The sequence below is a fragment of the Xiphophorus maculatus genome, chromosome 3, assembly GCF_002775205.1.
Source record: "Xiphophorus maculatus strain JP 163 A chromosome 3, X_maculatus-5.0-male, whole genome shotgun sequence".
Taxonomy (NCBI): Eukaryota; Metazoa; Chordata; class Actinopteri; order Cyprinodontiformes; family Poeciliidae; genus Xiphophorus; species Xiphophorus maculatus.
Window position 1 is genome coordinate 22,625,352 of NC_036445.1, and position 27,370 is coordinate 22,652,721.

The following is a 27,370-nucleotide window of genomic DNA, read 5'->3' on the forward strand; positions in this document are numbered from 1 at the left end:
CCTGAATTAAATCCCATCAGATTGAATCTCTTCCATGGCATCAACAAGCAACTCTGACCTTGTGTGTTGACATCTCATAATGCCTCCCGGTCACTAAGACTATAAATACACCAAGTCATTCTGTCATGGCTTTTTTGCTCCTGGTCATAAAAATGCCAGTTAAGTGCCCTGAATCTGGATATGCATGTAGATTATCTCAAATAAAGGGAACAAAGTATCGTTTTTATTTTTATTTTTATTTTTTTCAATGTAATCTCCTTTGGACTTAAGTATATAAGGACGCTTTGGATATCTTCCATAATAAGTTTAATTTATGTTTTTACTAATCCACGCTTGGCCAACTGGCATACAGAGGCAGAATTTTGTTTGCATTGCCATAGTGGGAGGAAACGGGGACAATTTCTATCCAGATTCATGTCGTGATAGATTTGCAGTTTTGGACCACAGCAGAAGAGCTTCATCATGAGCCGACCGTGTCTGATGTCGCTCTGAGTTTGACATGCTAGACTCTGTTTGACCTGATGTTTTTCCAACTAGGCCATGCACGGATGAAAAGAAGATTGGTTCTTATTGACAGCTTGGCCCATTATTCCCAGTCGCCAGATTGTGAATGGAAGCTAATGTAAAATGATTGGGACATGCCAGGCAAATCCCATGCCCAGACCTTTAACCACAACCTCATGAATTTCTCCCCTAATGCTGAACAAATCACACAATGCAGAGCAGCACTGGTGTCTTTGTACATTTCTGCTGAAATGAGGTAGAAATTCACAAGCTGCTAACTGCTCACTGGAGTTAATCAGGCTGTGCTTCTTATTTATGGCTTTTTGTTCCTGTTTCCTTTTCAATTACTGAAAACACAATTAAGTTGCTGTCCAATGAAGTGTCAATTTAACAAACTGCCTCAAGCATCTTGGTTTACAGCAACAGGAAATTAACGGTGTTTTCTCGGAACACTGAATTCCAACATCTATTTCATCTATTTTGCTTGAAAACTGATGCGGCAAGTTCTGAATGAAGCACTGTCTATTAATTTATTATTTTATTGGTCTAGTAGTAAGTGAATGAAGGGCAACTACGTTTGCCTGAAGTTGTGGTTGATTTCTTTGTTGCTCATGTTTCCTTTCAAAAGTCTTGACGTAACCTCGACTGCTTGTTTCTTGTTCTTTAATTCATTATTTTTCTTAGACTAGTCAACTAGGTTTAAGATGAGTCTCTTTTTAGGGGAATCATTTGCTGACAGCTTAATGAGTTTTTGCTTTCTTGCAGTTTTGATATTGATTATTATCGATTATTATGATGTGTGATTTGTCCTGCAAAAAGGAAATCTCCAGCGAAAAACAAAGCTGAGATAGAGTGTAATTAAGAATATGTTCTGTGCCACATATACTCTGATGGTTGACTCGTAGTGCCTCGACATTTTCACATTTCATCACGTTAAACCATAAACTGGCTTGTTTCTATTTGAACTTTATGCAGCAGGCCATTGGTTGTGTAAAACTGTGAAGTGGAAAGAAAATTATATATGAATGTTAAAAATTCTTGCAGAATAATATTTAAAAAGTGTGAAATGCATTTGTATTCTCAATCTACATTATGTTGACACCCATGGCTAAAAATTTTTAATAATGAGGCCTCGTTATTAAAATATATAAAGCCAATCTGTGTGGAATGTAACATCCATATAAATACTCTATGGAGTTTTGTTGGTGAACATAAGTGAAGAAACAACATGAACAAGATCAAAGGCAGCGATAACATACCATGTAACTTAGTGGGGCCAGATAATGTGAGGATGCTTTTTTTTATTTATTTATTTATTTTTAGCAGGGAGAGATAGAATGATTAAAGTTTATAAAAGGTGGATGGAGCTAAACAAAGGGCAATCAGAGAAGAAAACCTGGTCCAGGCTGCAGAAGACTTGAAACAAGGGGATATGTTTACCTTCCAGCAGGACACACACCCCTTAATTATATACCAGTTAAAGTCTGGACCTAGAGCAAATTGAGAATATGTGCTGCAAGACTAACAAATTGATGTTCACAGCTGTTTAACTACACTGTAAAGAAGATTTGTGACATTTTTTTTCCTTCTGTAGATTTGCAAAACTAATAAGAGACATAGCCCAAAAGATTTGCAATTGTAATCACAGCATGAGGGTAGTAGTAAAAACTGTTGACTCAGAGGGGCTGATCCTTCTGCTTCCATTTCAATTACCCACTGCTTTGTGTTGGTGCATTGCATTAAATACCAGGAAAAGGCAAAAAGTTTATGGTTTGACAAAATCTAAAAAAAGAGATACAAATACTTTTTCAGTATGTCGGTCACTTTCCACCATTTGTATATTTTGTAAATGACAGGAGATTATTCTAAAAACATGCACGCATACATGTTTTTTTTGTTGAGGACACTTGTCCACAAAATCGCAGAGTCCCTCGCATGCACTCTTAGCTTGCATATGGGCTTCTAGACTAAGCGTGCTCAAAGTAAACAGTTGGACTGTCCCCCAGTTATGCTCTGGATCTCAATCCAAGATAATCTGCCACAGAAGCCAACTGGCTGTTCAGTCAGGATCATTCTGATCTCTTGCTGTACTAAAGGGATATAAACATGCTTGGTATGGTGAATTAGATGGGAATTTGCCTCGCTGGCTGAAAGTGAAGATAACTTTTTCAGCACAGAGGGGGGAGATTGAGTGGTCTCCTCCTCTTCGCTGCTTTCCTCTCGTCTCCGCCATATGTTTCTGTTCAGTTTAATTCAGCAGTGAGCTCAGTCTCTCATCCCTGCCCACACTGAGCTCACTGTGTGGTTCCTATTGAACTGGGCTTTGAATGCTAACCATGTGCACCGGGGGTAGACAAGCAGCCAGGCATGCTCCCTCAGTCTGTCCTCTCTCTTTCACTCTTTCTCTCCCTCACACACACACACGCGCGTGCCCCTCTAAGCAGCGGCGGAAGTGGTTTCCTCTGAGTTTATTGGACTTCTGTTTTCTAAAATCGTCCCCCTGCAGAGGCCTGGATGGTGAAGATGAGGCTTGACGGTGTGTGTGTTTGCGGAAGTTGCTTAGTGTGAATTAAGTTAGTTCACTTTTCAAGTTCATGTCTCTTTTGTTTTGATGTGTTCTGTTTCTTCTTATCCCAATAAAGGGTAAGCACGTAAAACTAATGTAATACAGACATTTCCGGCTGTTTCTGGCTGATAGGAATTTCCAATTTTCTTCAAAATCTAACTTGTACATTCTGAACTTAAAAGTGTTCTAGAAAAAGTGAGATTTGTGATCACAATTAATTTACCATGAAGTATGTTTGGCTCTTGTTGTTTAAATGTGTTTAATTGTGGGTTTTAGCAATTGTTTATGTAAAGGTCTTTCCCAGGACTGACATTGCAAAGTAGTCATGGCTATAAGTTCTATAGGATATAACATGTGAAATGTATACTTGTCCCTATTAAATAAACTTAAAAAGATAATAAAATACCACTTGATGCACTGCCTGTCACAAATCAGAGCTAGTCAGTGATACATGAGTGTTTTTCTAGTGAAATTTCCACCTTTCTAAAACACAACAAAACAAAAAAAAGAGAAAGAACTGACAGAACAAATAATCTGAACACAATAACATTCTTTATAGGTTATATTTAAAGTCCTAACACCCAAACTGAAGATGTTGTATTTTAATGTAATGGTCAAATCATCTACTTTATTAAGACAAAATCAAATTGTTTGGTTGTACTTTATTTGAACTTGCTTGTAGAAAAAAATAAAAATAGTGTTGCTGTCATCTAATTCGCAAGGAAGCGTGCAGGATATACAAGCAGTGTCCATCCTAGTATTGTCCACAGAGGGCTGTTTACACACATTTGCCTCTAAGCACCTGTGTGAGCTCCTGAATGTTGTTTACACTACAGAGCATCCTGACTTTGTGTGCTTTTTTGCTGTGTGTTTGCACAAGCAACTTTCATTGGATCACTCAGTAGATGTGAGTGCAGCATTAAGCAAGAGTGCTAAGGATAAAGTAATTCACAGTTTTAATAGTTACAATTAATCCTGACAGCCGCAATTACTTATTTAAAATGAATTTATCAATGGATTTGTATTTGGATTACTTTACCCAATGCGTTAGATGTACTTATATTTGGACAACCTCTACTTTTTTCAAATCTTTTAAATGCCTCTTGAATGTTTATTTTCTGTATGGCATTGCTTTTTATTTTACTTATTGTCATTAGTACAGCACTTTTGTAAACTTGTTGTTTCTGGATGTAGAGTTTAGAAACAAAAGGAATCTGGATTTTTGACGCTGTTGGTGACAAGTGGCTAAGCTAAATTTCAGCTGGATGTGAGCACTCTATCTTTTGGGGTGATGTTTTCAAATAAATAACTAATGTTAGGTATACGACACCAGTTATTTCTCCTTAATTACACAGATCCGTGCATTCTTCTAAAATAGTAAATGAATCCACAAACATCCAGAAATTTTTACTAATTAATAATTAAAACTAATTGGTTTTAATTAGAAATTATACAGCACTCTGAAATTAAGTAGTATACATTAAAGATAACTTAAACACCTTGCACAATCTGTGGTTGTACAAGTTGTTGTATAAATGTCTATCTGTTATATCACTCAATTAAAACATGTTTAGAGAAAAAATAAAAATATGGTTTCATTCTCGAGACATATGGGAAATATGGTTAAAAACAAATAGGAACCAAAACGGCAGATATTCTGTGTGTGCCTTTGCGAGTCAGTATGTGGCTATTACTAAAACTTATTACAAATAAACAAATGAAATGCAATAATAATGACAACTGTAGGAAAGTTGAGTAATGCTATTTTCTAAAATGCAATAATTATTGCCATATTATTACCATATTTTTCACACCTTTGAATAAAACTGTAAGGATATCAATATCAATGCTGAATGTGCACAATAATAATTATGATGCAAAATGTTAATATTGTTATATCCACTGGAAGAGTAAATAATAGGAAAACTCTATAATGCTGAATGTATTTAGCTATTGTGAGAACACAGAGCACAAGTTATGATACTTTCTTGCACACCTAAAATGTTTTTCAATCTGTAAAGCGATAGAGAGAAGGAGAAGAGACCAAAATGTGTGTATAATCACATGTCTGCACCCCCACCAAAAAGTCATTGATCAAATTCACCAGTAGTTTTTTTTCCCCCCTGATTAGAATTCGGATCCGTTCCCATGACATCCACACACAAACAAGCACATTAGATGTATAAATACGCCACCATCTGCTAATAAGCTCCATCTGCCGTACCCTGAATTTACCCCCGAAGTCATGTAGAGTTTCTCTTCTGTCAACATTACATTCTCTCCTTTCTGAATTCGCTTTTTTCCTGCAAGATCTGGCATCAATGCAACGGTCATGATCTATTATTGATGCTGTGTAGACAGCCTTTTGATAAATAAAGGTTAGCACGACAACGTAATTTATTGTTATGCCCTCCCCCTCAAACCCTTGCGCCATCCCTTTTTCCCACATCATCATCATCATCACCATCATCATCATCATCTTTGTCCTCTGCCTCTCAGATCATGCTCTTTTTCTTGGGAGCACTGATGCATAGAAAAACGAGGTGCCGCTCTCTCCTGCGTCCAATTGCCATCAGCCTCTCCCATGCGGATCGGCCAATCGCTCTTCTGAGCGGGGCTGACAGGGGAGAGGCAGAGAGTCAGGGACGGGGCGAAGGGGGATGTGTTGTGTTCGTGTGCTTGCTAGCTGCTCCTTGACTTGAGGAATATAAAGGATGCTTGGCTGCTCCAGGAGCAGGGGGGGATGTCACTGTAATGCCAGATCTACGCTAGTCAGCGGATGCATTTGTAGGTCTTGATTACTGTGCTGCTGAGGAATTATTTTTATTTATTCAAATGAGCGACATTGGAATATGCCGTTTTCACTGCATCTGTGCAAATGGATTAGTGATTAAAATTTTATTTTACGTGACGATGAACGCAAACCTCCAGCTGTCTTGATCTATGTCAGCAATGTGTTTCGAGGGAATCCACAATTCAGTTTAGAAATGCATGCACATCAAGTGGATCTGATGCTGGCAGTCTCTGCCTTTGTTACTTAATGATTTGATTGATGTCTTGCGCCGGAACACGTTACATAAGGATGATTGACAAATGCTCTTTGAATCAAACAGATAATTCAGAGCGGAACTGATCATAAAGGAATTGGAGAGGTAAAAGCCATGAAAGAGGGTTTTTTTTAGATGAGTACTTTTTCATTGAAGCTCGTTTATGGATGGCATCCTTTGCTGTCGTGCGGCTATTTTTCTCTCTGGCTCTTTAAGCTGAGGACATGTCTATCCAGATCCTATCTGCTCCCCCCTGTAAGTATGACATGTTTTCAGAGTCCCACAGCAAAACTAAACGTGATTTTTAGGCTGCTTTGTTTTTGTTAATACGCTTGACGGCAAAAACTCAGCTCTAAAGTTAGATTTCAGAGGTCTGCAGGCTAACTATTAGGCACATGTGACTCATGCGGTTTCACCTCTTCTTCTGCTACGATCCGTGTTTACATGGAAAGGGGGTGTAACCATCAAAGATGTAAGACAGAAGATCTGTGAAGTGGTCGGGATTGCACAATTTGTTTCACACATAAAAGACAAAATAATTGGCATGTTTTGTCATGTATTCCTGAACTGAAATATTATACCAGGCAAGAGATTAAAGAACAAAGATCTAAAGATTTGAAGATGAAGCTGGAGTTTAGACCCCTGCCGAGGAATTATATTGTATAAAGCTGAAGAAGAGCTTCAGAGCTATCCTATGTAAGTTTAGCTGAACAGGAACCAGATGCTGCAGCACATCTGGTTACAGGCAAATGCCTAATGTTTAAAGTTTGCTTAATCCATCATTCAAGTTCTAAAATGTGTAAAATACCAATCGAAAAGCTATTAATATTAGTCATCACTACGCTTCTTCACACTTTTTGTAGATAAAGAAATTTTATTTAGCTTCTAATATACATCATGACCCTCAACAGAGAGGAATTTAACTCTGAAATCGAGTGTGGTGACCCGTAAGCATTTCTTTTTTAATCGTCTTGTCAGTATTGATTTCCCAGGAGCTCAGTGATGGAAATATGAAGGTCAGGAATGTTGGGAATGTTTTCTTTAATAAATTTGTATGATATAGTCTACTCTTCAAGTAAATATATGATTATGTTATGGTAATTTTTACCATAATTCAAAATTTTTGACTCTTTAAACAAAGAAACAAATATTCCCCCCTCAATATTCCTTAATCTCTTGTCTTTGGAGGTTTATATACAATATATATATATATAGAAGTAAATGGAAGTAAAAAATCTGATTTAGAAAGACACATGGGTCACTGGTGTAATGATGTACCACAGTTCTGAAAGTTGTGGTTTGGGAATTGCTAATACATTTTGTAATATTTTTAATTTGGTTTGGTTTAGTCCTGTTAGCAAGATGTTAGTAAGATGCTAAGGCTGTAATGACTCTGGTTTTCTGCTTGTCTGTATCCAGAATAAAATTTTTGTTTATGTTTTTTTGTGTAGGAGCTATGATATTGTGGTATTTTAATATGAGGTTATAATACTTTAAGAACCTTTTACTGACTAATGAAAAATTAGAAGAAAAAGTAAGACAATAGTCCCATAGTTTTCCTCAGATGTTAGAAAATATGTTATTTGTGGATTTTTTGTTCTCTTTCCTGAATTGTAGTGTCAACTGTTATTAACTTGAGATCATGCCCATTTGTGCCATGTGTAGTTGTTTTCTTCTGTGAGAATGTGTTGCAGATAAAAACAGGAAATACAACATGGATGCACATTGTATCCTGTGTGTGTGCAGTCAGGGTGGAGTCCTGGTTCCACTGGCAGCTCTGTGTTGTTTTAAAGCCCCAAAGTTGCAGCTCTGATTGTTTTCCTTTATCGTTTTGCCTCAAATCTTTCTCCTTTTGGGAGAGTTTGAGACTGAGACTGCCAGGAGCCAGAGCAAAATATGAAAATAGCTGGATAGGATTAGATTTGGAGCTCCTCAAATGCCTGAATTAGTGTGAAATATTTTCCTCTGTAGGAATGCTGGTGTAAATCAGCTGCCAGTGCAGTTCATGTGCTCCTGTCTGATGTTCGTCTGGCTCTATGGATTATAATTTTGAGCGGAGGAAAACAATTATTTTCTGAATGACCACCAGCCCCTCTCAGGGAGTATTTGTATGCACGTGCATGTGGTTACTCGTGCAGGCCAGTCAGATGTTCCATCAGATAGTCTCATAGCGTGCTGTTTTCATAAACCAGTTGTTTTTAGAGCTGTGACAACAGTGAAGTGCTTACCTCCTGTCATGGAGACAAGCATTGGACGAGTAGCTTGCTGTCTACTGTGTGTTTACTCAGCAGGACATTGGTCTTTGTTGTAGACAAGTCTAGTGCAAAACTATTCACAACACAATGGAGTTCCATGGAGGGAAGTTGAGAACAGAAACAAGGAGACGGTAATCAGGAAATAACCAGAGAAGAGTGTTTTGAATGAAAGGCAAAGTATGGAGGGGCAAAAAAAAGAAACAGAACTTGGGTTGCGGTGAACACTTTGTGTGATGTGTACATTTATCTGAAAATGTCCCTGGATACTGTCACAGAGAAAGTCACACAAACAAGCTCCGTTAAACAATAATGTGAGAGCTATTTTGCACCACAGTATCATCCTCTGGGACCAAACTCTCATTGCTGAGCTCCTGAACATGGTTGCCGGTTTTCCACATTTGGCGACTCTGCTGGTGCACACAATCACACACTCACTGTATTTCAGTGTCTCCATTTTAACTTCATGAAGATAAAGAACATAAATCAAGTCAAGTCATATATGGAATATTAAGTCTTTTTATTAATATCATTTTCTTTCCTAGTTTTGGCTGAACAGTTTGTAGGATTTATTGTGTAGGTGCAACTTAAATTTAAATATAATTAAAACATTTTACACTTTTTCTTTTCAATTTTCCCGACAGCCCACCACTGGGTGTAAGTCTGTAACATAATAACTAAAGCTCAAAGGTTATGTGTTTTACATGAGATGCACTGAGGCTTCCCTATGTACTACATTATGAGTCCTTTCTTAGCTTTGTGGTCCGCAGTGTCGGTATGACTTTTCTTTGCATCATCAGGCATGCTTAGGTATTTTTCTTGATATGAAGAATGCAGATGTTTAGCATTTTTATCTGCCTAAAAATTGAATTTATTGCTCTCAAACTGTCGGTCATACTCTGCTGAAATCCAAATCGGATTTTGTGACACTTCTGTTTAATGAATAACACCCAGCCAAAACCGTTTTGTCACTTCCATGCTCAATTTCTTTCTTTTTTCCCCTTCCTTTTCTGTCCTTTTTCTCTCCTGAGCAGCTTAGTAACAGTGGATCACTGAGGCATTCACCCGTCTATTTGTTTCCCTTGCTTCGAAAGTGTCATTCGGTGTTTTCTGGTTTATTGGTTTGGTTTCATTGCACAGCAGGACAGTCAGGGGCTTTGGCCCAAAGCAGGTTGCTGATTGGTTGTTCCCACAGCCGTACAAAGCATCCTCGGCTCCGCTTCATTGATGAGTTGATGCAGTTCAGCTGGCTGCACAGTGAGTTTATATTGCATACTGCGATGGGGAGACAGATGCCCATGGTTGCTCAGCACTGAAAAAGGCCTTTATGCCTCAGTCAGAGTCTCTCATTCAGCTTTTCTGCTGCAGAAACAGTGTAACCCATTAAATGGACACTGTGTTTGAGGTAACGCAAGCACCATTGTTTGACTGGAAAGAAGTTCATTGTCCTGTTAGTAATGTTCATGAAGTTTGACTTTTTTATGCTATAAAGGTATAAATAAAGTGAAGAGGTAGAGTAGGACGTTGTTCATCTCAATGTTTTTGTGTGTGGATGATCTTAGACTTTATGTGTATCTGTTCTTTCTTCTGATGTTGCATTCTTTTTGTACTGGGAGGTCAAAATGCTTGAATTTGGATATCTGGCTTGAAAACTTGGAGGTTCCTAACTGGTCTAGACTTTATAATTCAATGTGGCTACCAGGTTAGGACAAAATAAACCTATCATACTATGCTTATAAAAGGTAGTAGTTGGTACAAGTATACAGTTTATTTGCACTTCTGACAGTTCATATAAAAGTAAATTCTTTGCAATTATAGTACTGTGCAAAGTTATTTTGTTGGTTTGGTGTTAAAATACATGAAAGACTACACACTATGATGTTATTGGTTTGTATTGTTAATTGAAACTTGTCTCGCCATTGAGGACAGCAATTAGCAAATCTAACTAATGTTTCTAAATGCAGCGTGAAACACAATTAAGTTGAGGATGATGTAATTCTTGACTTTACATATGTATTTAAACTGTATCTGGCAGGTCATTGTAGTCATGTATATTTACAGCTTGAATGATGTGACCTATTTTACACTCACTCATGTGTTGCTGCTTACCCTGTCTCACTTTCTAAGAGGTGACAATCCTTCCCAGTTATTTATTCCAACGGGTTCAGTCATGACATTCATGACCTGGCCTTTTATAATACACATAAAACTGTGTGATCTCACAGTCACATGAGGCTGCAGGGTGTCAGCTTCGACACCCTGCGATAGTACAAGAAGACCACCATTGAAGTGCAATGTGTCTGTTTTGCCTTTAGTAATTCCGAAAATGCTAAAAGCTTGGGAAAAGTAAAGTATATTTTGTGCACCTTTGGAACTATTGGGAGTGCAGTTTTTGGAGCATCTTTTGGCTGTTTGGATTGCTATTGATAACACAAAATATGGCTGCTCTGACCTTGCTGTTCCGTTTGCACTACATGGGATTTCTTAGGGAAAGGAAGGGAAGGCTGGCCATGCAGTCTGCAAGCAAAACTGGTAGGTAATACAACATCCACTAGGTAATGCTTATGTGGATGTAGTGATGCATTCATTTTTTTAGTTTCTGTGTTATTGTGTTTTTAAAGCTGTCTGGTTATTACTTATATTGGCCTTTCATTGCTTAAAATGTTGTTTAAATGTTTGCTATAGGCACATAGGTGTAGTGCATTTTTTCACTTTCAACACAAATATCCCCCAAAATGACCATTTTAACAGAATGAACTATGACCCTGTATCAAGCAACCTGTCCATAGATAGTAGGCTTCTTTACGTTTAAACCTGAATAATCTGGTAAATTTGACAAATCATCACCTTCCTCAAATATTAGCTTCAGTCATTTTGGTTGCCAATAGTGATTTTTTTATTTTATTTTATTTTTTTGCTTGAAACATGTTTTAGAAAGAAATAGTTGATAGTTAGCTATCAATATGTTTCTGTATGTGCTAGCTTGTTTCTGGTTTATGTTCGTCTTGTATATTTAATTGTATACCATATTTAACTTCTTTTAACACCACCTCCAAAAAACAATCAGAAAATACAATGAAATCTAGAACTTAATCATTGGATGTCTACGGCCTTGAAATGTCATGAAGCGCACTTGAAAATGCTAAGAAGTTCATAACTGAGTCCAGCGAAAGATTCTTAATACAAGAGAGATTACAAACAGTCATGGTCAAAGCTTGTTCACAGACTAATACACTAGCCACAAATGTTTTGCAAGCTTAGATCCCCCCCACCACCCCCCAACCCTACTGTCAGTAAATAGCCAAGCACATTTGGAGGGGAGAACGGTTTAGATTCAGTGCAGTGCCTGATACTAAATCTCGTTTTGGGGAGGGGTTAGTGACATCAGGGGGACAAGGCAAAGAAAAGCCAGTAGGGGATGGCAAAAAGGAGCTGGCAGGCCCTTTAGCCTTCTGTAGCGCAGTGGGTGGTAGGGCGTTGACCAGTCTATGTCATAGTCACTGTTCATGTGCCTTAGTGCCACAAAGCGAAATGTACAGAGGGGAAGCTAGAATAAGGAGTGCAAAACTGCCTGTAAACATCTGTAGGATGTTGGTTAGACTGTTGCTGATTGGGCCAGTTTATGGATTGTCTTAATTTACAATGGCACTGCTGGACAACCACAGCTGGCAGTATGCCCAGGCAGGGAAAACCCTGATCAGACTATCAGGTAGGATGTTTTTTTTCTTTTTTACAATCTTAGATTATGAGCAGCTAAAGAGATAAGCAGACAATGTGCATGGCATCTTCAAGATTTTAATAATAATTTTTGCAAATTCCATTTATTGCTTTGCAAATGCGGCTGATCCAGTTTCTCTACGGATCGTGAAAACTGTTGGAGAGGAGAGGAGGGAAGAAGAAGGAATCAGATCGAACGTTAAATACGTGCACAGAGATCTTTGACTATACTACATTATTTCATGGATTAAATGCACTTTTTTAAATTTGTGGGCAGACCTTTGCACAACTTATGTTGAATTAAAATACATAATGAAGCACAGATGCTGTGTGGAAAATTCTTGAACATCTGCAGCAGTACCTGTATTGTGGTGATTTTTACAAATAACTGCAAACTGATGTTTATTAAGAAGTAGCTCTTCTCTGTGCACATGTCAGTAAGAGCAATTCATGACTTCTGCTTTCATGTGGTTAATAAAATTAATACTCTTCTATGTGAGCTGTTTAATAAAATTTTTGGAGAAACCAAAATACAAAACATAATTTTTAGATTTCCTTATAAGGTGACATATTGCAGTTTTTGTAACAGCATTGTTGCAGAAGCATTTCAGAAGAATGTGAGCAAGGCTTTTGCAGTTCATCATGTCTTTACCAAATGATAATGGAGGAATATAAAAAGCGACTTGTTTCAACAACACTTTGTAAGCCTTACAGAGCTACAGCCTGCTAGCCAGTTCATCAGTGCCAGGTGCTGCCGAGGCAGGGTAAACAGGACAGCTGGCCTCAGTCTGAAGCACAGGTGCGACCTAGAAGTGCCTGTGAAGAAAGACAAATTAGGCAGGTAGTGCATGCAACATAAGAACGGGTTCACCTTCCACAAACAGTGATTTGTAGTCTGAGGTTATGTAATTATAGCAATCGCTAAAATCCTTTTGCTCTTCCAAAACTAACTCATAAAGACAAATGCAGTGGTGTGAAGAGATGTTCCCCTTTCCAATGTTTTTTTGGGGAAAAAAGGGCTCTGAATCCCGATATGTCTTCTGATATGTTTGGAATTCATAATTCCCATGGCTGTCAAAGTTATTTCAACAAAGTATGAGTCAAAGACTGGTTTCATTGGTGCAGGTTGTTATTTGCTTTCATGGCTTTGCAAACATTTTATTGATCACAATAAGGAGAATCTGATCTGATTTGTTGAAGGCTGTCAATATTTCCAGTATGTTGTCTGGAAAGCTGAGGTTGAAACTTTGTTGTAACACACCAGAAAACAGGTACGCTAAGTACCTGTTTTCTGGTAAGGTCTGAGTACCTATATAAATGTAGCAGCCATCGAGAATTAACAGGAAGACATATTTTCCTATAAATACCCTCTACACATTTTGTTCAATTGACATTTTTAATCAACCCACCTTTACAGGAAATAACTAATTCTGAGTCTTCTTTCTTCAGTAAGGATGTCTGCGCTGAAGAATTTAGTTGCTGTCATTTGCTGTTAGCATTAGCAGCAGCCACGCAACTGAAAAAACTGTATTTTCATCATATATTTTATTTTTTAAGAGACTGTCACCAAAAACTGCAAATATTAAATTGTCTATTGAAAGATTTACACTTTGTCACTGGAAAAAATAGGTATTTTTCTTATGTCAGAGCACAAAGTTATTATTATTATTATTAGTTCTAGATCATTCTTGATTCAGTGCTGATGGCAATGCAAAACTAACTAAACCAACTAAGCAAACAAAATACCTGATTGGGCTCCCATTTCACCTTTTGTGTCCCATACTTGTCTGTTTATTATGTAATTTAAATTGTAGAAGCATTTTTTCTTCTGCGTCCCGAAAGCCGAGACCACTGGGTCTAAGATTTGCCAGCAATGGTTTTTGTTTAGTACAAAAAAGTGCTGGCAGCTGCTGCAGTGGGTTACCAGTAGTGAGATCGAGGGGAACTTTGAGAATTTTTATAGCCAAACTATTCAGCTCAGCGAAATTTGTACGTTGCACACTGACTTTATTATTCTGACTCAGAGAGACATGAAACCATCGGAGGAACAGGTGTACCTTCAAGTGACGTACACAAAATCTTGAGATGCACTTTAAGCATAACAATATAATACAAAATTACATGGCTCGTCTTCTGACACACAACTGATTTCTAACAAGACTACATCCAGGTTTTGTGCGCTGTGTGTCACTGTGCTACTGTAAGAGCACAGATGTGACCACAGTGGTTCATTATAGACTTATGAAACTCTGGCCGTGCCCTTCTCTGGTTTCACAGAGAGCTTAGTGAACCCATCATCACATGCACATTCACTGGCTTGCACAAGGCCGCTGATAGTGAACATTGTTTATGCCCAACTGCATTGCTTTTACAGTGTGCCGCACAGTGCAGAAGTGACCTGAAGACCCGCTCTGCCCTTCTTTTGAAGGATGGGTGTTTCATGGACAGAGCTGTTAATCTGTGGGATTTATATAGATTGAGAAATGCATTGTTCACATCACCATTCCCATGGATTGGTTATTATGTTGTCCAACATGAGTTATTAATGCATGTCACATCTTGGTCAAGGATTGCATGTAGGCCATTTGTCTTTTGGTTAGCACAGTTTGCTCCAATAAGTTGGCAAAGTTAATAGTTAGAATTGATTTTTTTGTAGGAATGGTGCTTGATATTCAGCTATGAAAGTGGATTTGATGTGAAGTCTTCACTTTTTATGGTCATTTTAACCACACCTAATTACACATAAATACAAAATTGATTAATCAAACATAGCATTGTTTAATCTGGAGGCACCACTCTACAGACTGCACACTGAGCATTTAGGCCCAGCGTGAGAGCAGTACCACAAAAAGGATGGTTTTTGTTTCCACCGTTTTCATTCGTTCTAACTTATTCATTGCCTTTTCTCCTTTTTTTCCCGCTCTCCTTTTTTTTGTGCTCTGCTCAGGGGTTAAGTTCAGGTCGAGGGAGTTGCGGTAAGAGCAAAGTGTTATTTTTGCTGTAAGCCACACTGTAACAGCAACAATATGAGAAACATGATGAAAGTTGAGCTCACCACAGTCCCCCGGCCCCCTGCCAGCCCTGGACGAAGGTCACAGAGCTGGGCAGGAGTGGGCGAGCGTGTGCTAGACGTGCCTCTGCTGTGGGAGCAAGAAACAGACAAGGCCGATACATGTGTGTCTTTATGTGTAAGAAGGGAGAAAGGGAGAGGAAAGCAACAAATGAATACAGCTTGATCGATGGAAACTTGGAAATTGGATTGAGAAGAAAGTTAGTTCTCTCTGTTGTTTTAACAATTATGCTCGACTGGTGGAGAAAAGCTTTTTTCTTCTCGTTTTTCTCTTTTTTTCAACTATATTTGACATAGTCAAATAGTTGACTATGTCTAGTCAAATATCTTTATAAGGTACCAAGATTAAGAGCACACCACTTGAAATATACTGAAATAACCTACTAAATATGGCACATAAGCAGTCCTTTGTGATCTTCAAGTAGCAAACAATGGTATTCTGGCAGTGATTGTGGGTTGATATATTGTTTTGCTCTACAGTTACCCTGTTCATCATGTTTACACTGATATATTTGTGACAGCAGTCAAGCCAACTGCACTGTAGCATTTCAGCAGCTTTGTGTTGCAAGTTGAATAACATCTGCTCTGCAACGACACAGACACAGTCAGCTTGTAATTTGTCTGGGTTGAAAGTTTCAATGTTGTGTGCCAAAGGATTGGAATCATGAGGCACGCTGGGATGCACAGCTGCATGTTGTACATGTGAATCAAGGTAGAGCGTTCCAACTCCATGGACGGCAGACACAAATAAACATTTGTAGCTCCTAAGTTTGGGAATCACTCTTTAATTACAAGATTACCATGGACCTGAGACAGAATTTGGAGTTATGTATAGACCAACACAAAACATTGACGGATTGAACGGTGGAAGGAAATGATTTGAGGCTTTCAAAGTCTATAGCGTGATAACTTTGGTACGCATTTTATTTTGAGCTTCTGAGTGAATACCTTGTTGAACTACTTTAAATGTTTGTCTGCATTGAATTTCTTGAGAATAATTTAATGATGTGTACCTGTTTTGTCATTTTCTTTTGTGTTGTATTTGTTGCTGTCTCTTGGCCAGGACTTCCTTGAAAAAGATGAAAATATGCATTTTACAGATTTGTAGGCAACTTTGTTCTGCTTTGTGTTTGACATAATCAGATAAAATCTCTATAAATTAATTTGGAGTTTGCCAGATAATGTGACAAACCCAATATTCTTGAGCTTGCAATGTTGATTTATTCCTGTGGCTCTGATGTTTCAAGGCTGGACTGAAGAGGGCAAAGGAAAATGAGCTTAACTGACTTTGCTGTAAAAACTCTGAATCAATTTAGCTATCTAACTTAACTCATAAAGTTATAGAGACCACAAGGGCCAAGAAACAATGTATGATGATAACTATATCTTACTTTCTCTGATTTCTACACTTCTAGTGCAAGCACAATATACACACCACTCCCACTGTAAAAATACATATCCTCTCACAGGCTTTTGAATCAAGCCTGGCAGAAACACTGCATTTTCTTTCTGCTGTTCAAAATATAGATATTGCTCCTGTGTTTTCAAACAAGGCTGTCTTGTATCCTTCCACTCTGTGACATACAAGATATTGTCATTTCAGGGGCAAGGCTGCAGTTAACCTCTATTTGACCAAAATTAGGCAAATTGAAAACTAAGAATTAACTAATCTTGACTGTGCATCTTGCAAGTACAAGTTTTCTTGTACCTAAATATTTATTTAGGTATGCTTCATGACAAGATTTTTTTTTTTCATTTCTCAAACCTAAGTGTCTTCAACTACCTAAATAGGTAATGTAAAGGCAATGTTCTATAGGAGTGTCACACTTACAAAATATTTTTAGGGTACATTTACAGTAATGTTAAATAAATGAAAATATTTTAAAAATAACTTACTTCAGTAACTCAATAAAGCACACTATATAGTTTAGTTATATACACACACTGATGTTTTCAACCCTTCTCATCTGTTACTTATGCTTTTTCCCTTCCCTGGTAATGAAAATTTGACATTTAAGATTAGAATATCACATCAGACATAAAAATCTAAAACACTTTAATACATGAATATGGACTTGATAAAAAAAGTATACCTGCCTTGTTGTTTTAAAAGGGTACTTTTAATCAGAAAAAAAATTCTTAAATGTGCAAAAACTTAAAATGCACATGTAAATATTTTTGTTTGCATCTACGTTTTTCTCTGTATTCATAAATATCTAAAAAGCCCATGAGTCTACAAAGCCTACTTCCTGACTTACTGTACATTTAGCTGCAGTAAAATCTTTTGACTTGCAGAAATTGATGTTCACCCATCACTGGCTTGCTAATTCAATACTTTTGATTAGGATTTTGCTATTATTTATTCAGGATGGGCTGATAATACTGAGCACAACTTAAATACTTTTTAAAATTAAAACAATGGGTGCAGAAGCTTGAGTGCATTATGGATTAAATTAAATCAGCTTTAATTGTCTAAGAACAGCAAAGTAATTACCAAAACCACAAGTATGTCATAAACTGGGAAATTCTGGAACATTGGGATCACTGTTCACACTCAATCCTGTTTAGCAGCAACATAAACCAAACAGCTTTATTCTTACAAGCTTAACGTTTTAGCCTCCAGATTGACAAACCAAATGCCTTCAGAGACAAGTTTCATTGTTTGGCCATACTGACAAAAAACTGTGACGTTATGTAGAAGCTTTCAAATGAAAGAAACCTGTACCACATGTGAAGTAGTGAAGTAGTATCATGCTAAAGCTCTGTGTTGCTGTTGGTGGTAATGCTGAATTGCACGCCGTCTGCAGAGTAACGAAAAGAGAAGCCCATCCTCAGAATTCTTCAGCTTCACCTCAGATCAACAGATGGGGTAACACTTTATTTGGCGGGTTTGTTCATAATACTGACATGACACTGTCATAAACATGACATAACTTCTGTTATGAACATTAAGGAGTCTTCATGAATGTTTACGACTGGTGTCGTGAAGTGTAATTTGGTAAATAATCACACTTTTAAGGCAAAGTTGCATTAAAACTTGTTTTAAAAGTCCATTAAAATGGCCAACCTTGCATTATGAGTTTGATTATTTACCGAATGACACTTCATGACAACAGTCATAAACATTCATGAAGACTCCTTCATCTTCATGAGAGATGTTATATCACTTTTAAGACAGTGTCATGTCAGTCTTATGCACACACCGTCAAATAAAGTGTTACCGCAGATGGTAACACTTTATATTGTGCCCTTCACAAATGGAGGGCACAATTGGGTGTTCCTGTGGCACCGTGATCCAGCACACTGCTAAACCTATTTTGGATAGGATAAAGCATGCGAGCTCCTTGAATCACCCCAGTCTCAACCCTGTTAAAAATTTATGGAGCAGACCAAGTAGTCAATCCTCTGCCAGGAAACCAAATAGCTTAATCTTATTTTTAGAAATATGTTTCAAATTCCTTCATTTGTTAAAATGTGTTCATTTGCAGGTTCATTGCAAAAACACTTCTCTTTGTTAGACATGGTATGAACTCTGCCTGCTATGAAAAGACAAAGCGCACAGTAGCGGTTAAATGGATTGCTCTCATTATGAGCGTGCTATGAACCTGGAATTGAACAGGTTTATTTTGTTCTTAGCAAATGTGTAACTGAAGGCCTGTGTGCAGTAGGAGGAAAAAAACACTATGTGTCCCTGTGTAAACATTTGAAGTGAGAAGCAATGATGCAGTTTCATGAATCACAATGGGCTTGGCATTTTTTCACTTCCACAGAATATTCTATGCTAAGTCGATGTATATAAACATGATTGAAATCATGAGCTGCATTGTGTGAGTGTGTTTATTTTACTGCATATGCATCCAACGCAACTGTTTGATCTAGAAGTATTTTATTCTGCTTTTCAAGCTACACTGCTGTCCATGCAGGACACGGTGCAAAAGTTGGGTGACAGTCACATCTGTTGCTCGCTCTTCTGTACCGTTCTCATCTCTCTGGCAGATTTGGCCCGGTGTAGAGTTCATAAAGGTGGAGAAAAACAGTAAAAGCAGAACTGCAGCACTTTAACAGAGGTCAGCACCAGCTGTGTGCCGGAATCGGTATCTTATATAAACCACCATGGTGAGGAATGCGTCTGTCTGGGCACCCTTGACAGGAAACATGCATGTGCTCAGACATGGAGTTCAAGAGGAGCATTTCTCTCTGTCCTGTTGTGGAGATGTTCCGCACACTTACACACACACGCACACACACACACACACACACACACGCACACACACGCACACACGCACACACACACACACACACACACACACCTGTTTTTAAAGAAAGTGTAGACTTCTTACTTTGTTTTCCTTTGTGTGCGTGAGCAAGAGAAAATAAATGGATTCGAAACAGGTGCTGCAGTTTTCAAAGACAAAAATATCAGAGGGAGATTGTAAAAACTCTAAGTTTGAATGAATAAAACAGGCAATCAGCTTTTCCTGTTTTAGTAGATTGACCATTGCAGTACTTAGGCCTATCTGGTTGTGCTATTTTTCAAATATTTTTTTTGTCCATTTACCTTTTTTTGCAGTGAACGCACGGTGGAGCTTTGTCTTGAATCTGATCTAATGTAGTTTATACAGTATAAACAAAAAGGGAAGCCACTAACACCAGGAGTGAATTGTAGTTCTTTAGTCTGTTTCTTTTTTGTTATAACTATAATTGAAGAGGCAATCATAGTTTTATTAGACTCCTTGTGTAAATTAAACTAATTTTAGTTGGTGTCAAGGTTAAAAATGCTAAAACATAGAGAGTGATTATTTATCTTTCACTAATTTGGTTATGAATAGCCTATGAGAAGTTGGCTCATTTTTACAGTAAGTGTGGTCTGTGTGATTCAATGCTGTCAAAGTAGCTTTGTGGTTATTTAACTGTTTGTTTTCTTACTGTTTTATTTTTTTTGTAGCCTTTCTATTTATAGATAAATTGTTTATGGTTTATTGTTGTTGTTACTTTAAATTAATGACTCAGTTGTTTAGCTGGTAATTATACTTCCACCGTCATGCTTCATTGAAAACTGCTGTTCTGGGATTATGTTATTTTTTAGATTTAGAGAAGGGTAAACATTTTCTATGGCTGGCATAAATAATCACTTTTTTTGTCTCATCTGACCACGATGTTTTACGTCCCTTACATTTACTGAAATATCTTCAGAATTAGATTCCAGTTGCTGTGTCGAAAGATTGTCATCCTCTTGTGTTGTTTTAGCTGTCTGCTGTGTTGCACAAGTTTACTTGGTTTTATTTAATTCATAATAAAACTTTGACATCAATTTGAATCTATGCTGATCTTTATCTCTTTATTTCTGTTGAAATATCTGTTTTCATGTCTTCTGTGTGGTGTTACATTTTTGGGTCCTTAAAAATACCTTAAAACAGGCATGTATATATATACTGACATTATGACAGTCAAATAGGATAGAAGGAAACTTAACAGACATATTTCTTATTATTATTGTACACCATTTCAAAATGGCTTCCATAAGCATGGTAGTTCTACTTTGTTTTTTGTCAGTTTTATAAATTTGATAATTGTGTAGGTCCATAGCATGAAACTTAAAAATGTGCATCTTTCAATTTCGAGTCTTAATATTGTTACAAAAATGAGCCAATGGTGTCAGCTTTTTATGCCAATATAGGTTTACTGGCAAAAACTTTCTCCGTTGTCTTGACTAATTTACATTTTTTAGAGACTATCACACATATTTACATCCTCCAGTTCTTTATTAAGTTGTGCAAAACTAAAGAATTGCACAGTTACCAACAACTATCAGATTAAAGAAATTAGACAACACTGAAAAGAAAGAGCACTGCCAGTTTATATAAAAAAATCAACAACATTTAAATCAGCAGCATTTAGGATTGACCTGTCAGGCACAGATGCCTACACAGTTGATAAGAATCCTTTGGTGTGAGGGTGGTTTGCTGTTGGTATTTGCATTTTGCTCCCTTGCAGTAAACCTTGGACCATCTGCTAAGCAGTTGAGGCAGAGAGGTTGACATTTGAAGAGCATACCACAACACAACCCAGGCCAGGCTGAGAAACATATTGGCACCAGGCTAAGCTAAAACAAAAGCAAAAGACTATTGCTTGACCTGCTATGTTTTGCAGCTTTAACCGGACCCATATGGCCACTGACATGTCCTGCATTCTGGTGTTATCACCATCTCCTGCTTGCGACACTGACATGCGTTATTGCCCAGTGATCAGTATGTATCATAGTCTAAAACTGTTGTTGGTAGTTTGGTTCTCAAAAGCAAACGAGGCAGTGAAATGTTATCACATCTTCTCTTTTTTTAACTGTTGTCATGACAAAATCTAAACTGAAGAATGAAAACTTTTTTGGAAAATGGACAAAAAAAGAAGTCATTACATTTCTCTGCAGATCAGAGTCACCTTCATTACAGAGACTAAACAAATCATTAACTTGGTTGGATTTAAATTGCCCATTTGATAAAATGACATAATAATTAAACCGCTTCTCTGTTGAAGCAGATCCAACCTCCCCTCAGGCTGTGATGTATAAATTGAATTAATCTTGACAGGTAATCAAATGCAAAGAGAATTACCTTGACTTACCTTTTTTTGCTTTTTTTTTTTTCAGGGTTTCATTGCAATGAGGACATGAAGGCGATTGATGTGCTTCCTATCCTCAAGGAGAAGGTTGCCTTTCTCTCAGGTCCGTTACACTTTCTGCATGCCATTTTCATATTACAAAATTTTTTATAATCTGTCTGTAGCCGTAATGATCAGTGAGAAGTCTGTTACAAAATAAATTAGGGGAGTCACTTTAGTTCTGCCTTTTATGGTTAGATTTTTTTAGAACAATCAATAAAAATAATTGCATAAACTGACATTTTCATTCAGATTTAAGTAAATCCAATAAGGTAAGCGTTAATGGCTTTAAAATAAAATGTTATTTTGATTTTACGTTTCTTATGAATAGGGTAAAGTAAATATTATCAAAGATAAACTTAGAAAATAAAATAACTTAAAAAAACTAATCAGATAACTGGAACAATGTGTGTCGTGGATTTTAACAGACCACAGGTCTCCATATTGTATTTTTAGTTAACGCTAGTTCTAATATCTCTACAGTTTCAAAAATCACTTTAGCAAGCTGAAGTGAATAGAACAGCATTAGTGCCAGGTCAGATGGGGTGTACCATTAGGTCACCAAGCCTTGTTTTAAACACCTATTTCAAGGATCTTGAGTGATACACTGAGCTTCCTAATTATTTTTTTAGACAACTGCAGAGGCATTGCTTCAGTTGCCACTCATTTTAGACACTAATTCGTTTCCTTCACTGCTGCTTTAGTTTTAATTTAAAACAATTAATTCCACTGCTGTTTCACAGAGCTTCATGGTGTCAAGTGCTACTTTTAGAAGTTGCCCTGTGGGCAATTCACATGATCTCTGAAGCCAAACTCTGTGTTGGATGAATTAAAGGGACAGTTCCCTGTCATTTGTGCATCTAGCTGATCCAGGTGTCCACCACCCAGCAAGCAGATGCTTCTTGTTTAAGAAAGTTGACACATTTAACTAAGAGCAACATTGCCAGGAGCCGTCTGAACTTATTAACCTAAAGTCACAAATGTTTAGACAGGCCTGGCAAATTTAATAACATCTCTGTGAAAATAATCATGCCCCAGTCTAAAGAAAACAAAAAAACAAAGTGACCAAAAATACAGACAACTCTCAGTCTGGAAAGTGTAACAAAGCTATTTCTAAGGCTTTGGGATTACAACAAATCATTGTTATAGTCAATATCCATAAAAGGAGAAAAAAATAGAACAGTGACCAGCCTTGCCTTTAGTCACTATCCTACTAAATTTACTCCAAGAGCGGATCAATGATTCATCCAGGATGCAATAAAATAACAAAGAACAGTATCTAAAAAAAAAAACTGGAGGACTCATTTCCCTTACAGTGTTGAAATTCAACAAAAAAAGAGTTTCCACAAAGGATTAGCATAAATAACTGCTGACAAAAAGAAAAATGCCCCAAAAAACATCTTGATGATCCCCAACACATGAAAATAAATATTCTGTCCAATGAGGGAAATATAAAACGTTTTATAAAGGGCGCCAGATACACAGTGGTGGTAGTATGATGGTGTTGGACTGGGTTTCTTCAAAAACTGGGTGACTTGCTGCAATTGATAAAGCTATGGTTTCTGCCCTAGGCTTAGCTTATTAAAAACTGGTAAAATTGCTAAGCATTTTATTCAACACTGATTTCCTGAAGTTCTGTTCTAGCATTTATTGACTAGTTATCTTAGTGAAGAATCCTATAGCTGTTAATGAGTTTGCATGCTAAAGAGGATTGGTGAGAAGAATGCATCTGAAGAAAACATCAGTCATTTCTAAAAAGAAAAGTTAATCAATTTTAAGGGAAAGATTGGGCTGTTTTTTCAATAGGAGTGTCGATTTGATTTTACCCTGACTTTTAAATGGTATTGGCATCATTTGTCATTGTTTTTAAGCATGCTGTGTTTGTGTCATCATGAGACTAATTTGACCCTTACCCTTTAGCTTGACTCAGCGTGGCCATGACTAACCACTGACATAATAACAGATGGTTCGGACACAAACACAATGTAATCTCCCATCACTTTGGCACTTAGTTCAGTTGTCAGTTCATATTTATGTACTTAATTGAATATGTTTTTCTTTACTAGCAAAACTGCCTTTGAATACAATACAAAGTTAGTTGGTTGATCTGTTTAACTTAGTTCAGAACAAACTTTAATGAAATTGTGTTCTTGTATCTGAGGTTTTCAGTCCCTTTTAGAGTTCTCAGAGATGACCCTGGATTTTGTCTAATTATCAAAGTTGATGTCATTTGCTGATGTTCTTTCTTGTTGTGTCTGAAGGTGGCAGAGACAGACGTGGAGGTCCAATTCTCACTTTTCCAGCACGGAGTAACCACGACCGAATAAGACCTGATGACCTCCGCAGACTTGTAGCGTACCTGGCTACTATTCCAAAGTAAGATATTAGAGTGGATATGAGAACAAATTGCAGATACATTGAAGAAGTAGATCTTAAAGAAAAGTCAGGAATTTGAATGTGCAGGTCAAACCTCTCTGGAGATTGAAAATGGCTACAAAGATCTGATTGGTGACTCCAGTTACAACTTGTGTTGCTATTTGACTTCCAAATAAGCCAAATGCTTATTATTTTATGTTATTTACTGACAATGTTGCCTGATTTTAAAGACGCAGCAATTTCTTTTCCTGAATGAAACACCTTGGTTTGACCCGTGCACACACACACCCACAACACATAATCCACTGCTAGATTTTCCCACCTTGCTTGGTTTAAATAATAACCTTATGCTGCAAAGTGTCTGAGGGTTTTCGTATAGGTTCTTGAAGTTCTTACCCTGTATGTTTTCAATTTCTGTCTTTAATTACGGCTCAGCTTAGAGAAAAACTAGTTTAACTGGTAGATCTGACCTCTGTGACCCCTTCCTTTTGAGTCTGCTGTTGTTTGGAAGGAGCTGGTAGCAATTCAGCATTGTGTCATAGTTACATTTTTTTCACATCTGAGTTTTTCACATGTACTGGTTATCCTCTCCTGCTCCCATATTTGCTTTGTTGTCGCAACGATTTGCATCTAAAAACCTTAAACATGTAGCCACAGGAATAATGTTCAGAGCTGCACTATGAACTTACATTCAGCGCAGAATGCACCTTTAACACATCGCTCCAGGCTGTTCTGTTTGGCCTCACTGGTGATTAGCTTGGAGTTGCAGTTTGCACTCCTCTGTTCTGCAGCCTCTGATCTTCTCAGTGCCACACTTTCTAGTGCTGTGCAGGTCGAGTGCTTTTAAGTGTTTCTCACCTTAGTATTTCCGACACTTGTCTGGAGGTGAGAGGTGGTTCAAATTAGTTGCAGCAAAAATAGTATTTAGCGTTCTAAGACTTTTCTAAGAAGGAAGAGGCAAAAGGATAGCCATTCGGTGTTCACTTATTTTTGGTAAGTGTTTAAATTTGTACAGTGGTGTATAAAAACGTACAGACCACTTTAACTGAGCTTTGCTCTGTTGATTTTCTGTTTTGATAGTTTCAGACAAATTTGTTATCCAACACTACTAATTCAAAATATCCAATTTCTTCCTTAGTACATAATCAAGTTTAATATTTGCTTTTAAGGGATTTTTAAAATCTGAACCAACTGTACTGAAGAAGCAGGGGGAAATTATAAAACAGAACCAGTGCCATAGATTCTGTTGCACCACCACAACAGTCCAAAAGGTAATTTGTACATGTGATCAATAGTCAGAAGAAATAAAAGAAACATGCTGCCTTTTTTATGATGGCTGATTATTCGGTTTGCCTTGTCTATTAAATAATTGTTCACTATGCGCATGTTCTCCAACACACAGATAAGACTTTCAGCTTTGCAGATATACCAACGATGTTTTTTTTGTCTCAGCTAACTTTTAGATTCTTAGCTAACTTTCAGTGATTAAATGATTGGATCAGTTAATTAGCTGACCAAATAATTAGCATCATATTTTCTATTTAATTTGATATAAATGAGTTGGAAATCTTTTAAGTTCAACAAATTTTAAATATTTATTATAACAGTCTGCCAACCTTTTTGCCATTTGTTTATAAAGTGAAAGAATAATATCCCAGATTCCTTATTATCTCTGTCAATAGAGAAATGCCTTGCTAAGCCTTGCAAAGCCTTCCTGAGATCAGTAATTAAGTAATTTTTTTGTGCATGTAAAGTGGTGCCCCCTGTGCATGAGAGAGAGGGCAGTAGGTGTTGCACAGTGCTGCTTTACAAGAAATGATCACTAATAAAAAGTAAAAACATAATTACAGTTAACATTTTAAGCTTTCGTTAGCATCTTCTTTTAGCCATTAGCATGGGTCCCTGTGTATTTCCGATAGTCAGAGCTACAGAACCCGCACCTTTACTGTGACATTTCCAAAAGATTGTCAGCATTTCCTTACCCAGCACGTCCCTGGAGCATTGCACTATATTCAAAAAGATAGAACTGATACGTTTTGCAGCAATGCATTCAGCTTCCCATCAGTTGCTGACGTCTCTCTGTTGTTACAGCCTGAATGAACAACCTTCACACCAAGTTCAGCTTCTACAAGCTTCTTTACTCAGTCAACTTCCAGAACCAATAATATTGTTATGAGTGCAACCTGGCAGCGCTTATGTATGGTGGGTCGCGGTTCAGAAAAATATAGACTGATCACTGATCAGAACATGTCACTCACCAAGTCGGATGACTTCAGTCACCACTTAAGAATGGAGGTGTAGTTACTCAGTGGAGTGATAGATTTTCCTTCTCTGTTTTATTCTTTTTCCTCTACCCTTACTCTAACTCTGCCACCGTTTTTCTTCTTCCTCTTCTCTGTCAGCTCTTTCTCTCTCTCTCTCTTTCTCTCCTCTCTCCTTTCTCTCCGCTGTGTTTTCTCTCCCCATTTGGCCGATGCTCTGTTTTCAGAGTGAGGTCAGAGTGAGATAGAGCAGGAGGGCCTGCGTCTGTCTCTGTTACAGCTAGACACATTTAGAGCATAGCCTTTAATGCTAAGAAATAACCTTTTATGGGCTTGTTCAGCTGCATGACTCCCGGTGAGTAGCAGTGGAAATTTCAACGCTCGAATGTTTTTAACTGCCCTTTTTTCTTCTTCTTCTTCTTCTTCTCCAGATGCGGTGGAGGACAGGACCACTTAACTTACATATTTGCAGCTACAACAAATCTTTTACAAAATATATTTTGTTGGGATTATATTTGAACTCTTTTGACTCTTTTTCTCCCTAGGCCTAGGGTAATATGTCTTATTTCAGTAATTTAGAAGATAATTTGCCTCTTTATTTTGCAATCTGTTCTTCAGTGAGGAGGTGGCCCGACATGGCTTCACGGTCATTGTGGACATGCGTGGCTCCAAGTGGGACAGCATCAAACCGCTGCTGAAGATCCTGCAGGAATCTTTCCCGTCTTGCATCCACGTTGCCCTCATCATCAAGCCAGACAACTTCTGGCAGAAGCAGAGGACCAACTTTGGCAGCTCCAAGTTTGAATTTGAGGTGAGTGATGCATTATTATTTAGAGCAAAACCAATCCTTTTTCACTAATAATCATAGCAGTAGTTTTGCAAACTAGTTTATTACTTATTGCTGTCTTTTATGGACACATCAT

At 37.5% G+C, this 27,370-nt stretch overlaps 1 protein-coding gene across 11 annotated transcripts in view; it reads left to right on the plus strand.

Annotated features, from left to right (window-relative positions):
• Window positions 1-27,370, plus strand: part of LOC102227975 (triple functional domain protein-like) — a 98,343-nt gene that overhangs the window by 13,619 nt on the left and 57,354 nt on the right. For 8 of the 11 annotated variants that reach the window (XM_023330538.1, XM_023330539.1, XM_023330531.1 and 5 more), the window contains 3 exons: window positions 21,800-21,874; window positions 24,072-24,186; window positions 27,066-27,258. In XM_023330538.1, the coding sequence (XP_023186306.1) occupies window positions 21,800-21,874; window positions 24,072-24,186; window positions 27,066-27,258 (383 nt within the window). Of the gene's footprint in view, window positions 1-6,326; window positions 6,373-11,901; window positions 12,079-21,799; window positions 21,875-24,071; window positions 24,187-27,065; window positions 27,259-27,370 lie in introns of those variants that run through there. The other 3 variants (XM_023330534.1, XM_023330540.1, XM_023330535.1) reach the window with 2 other exon arrangements.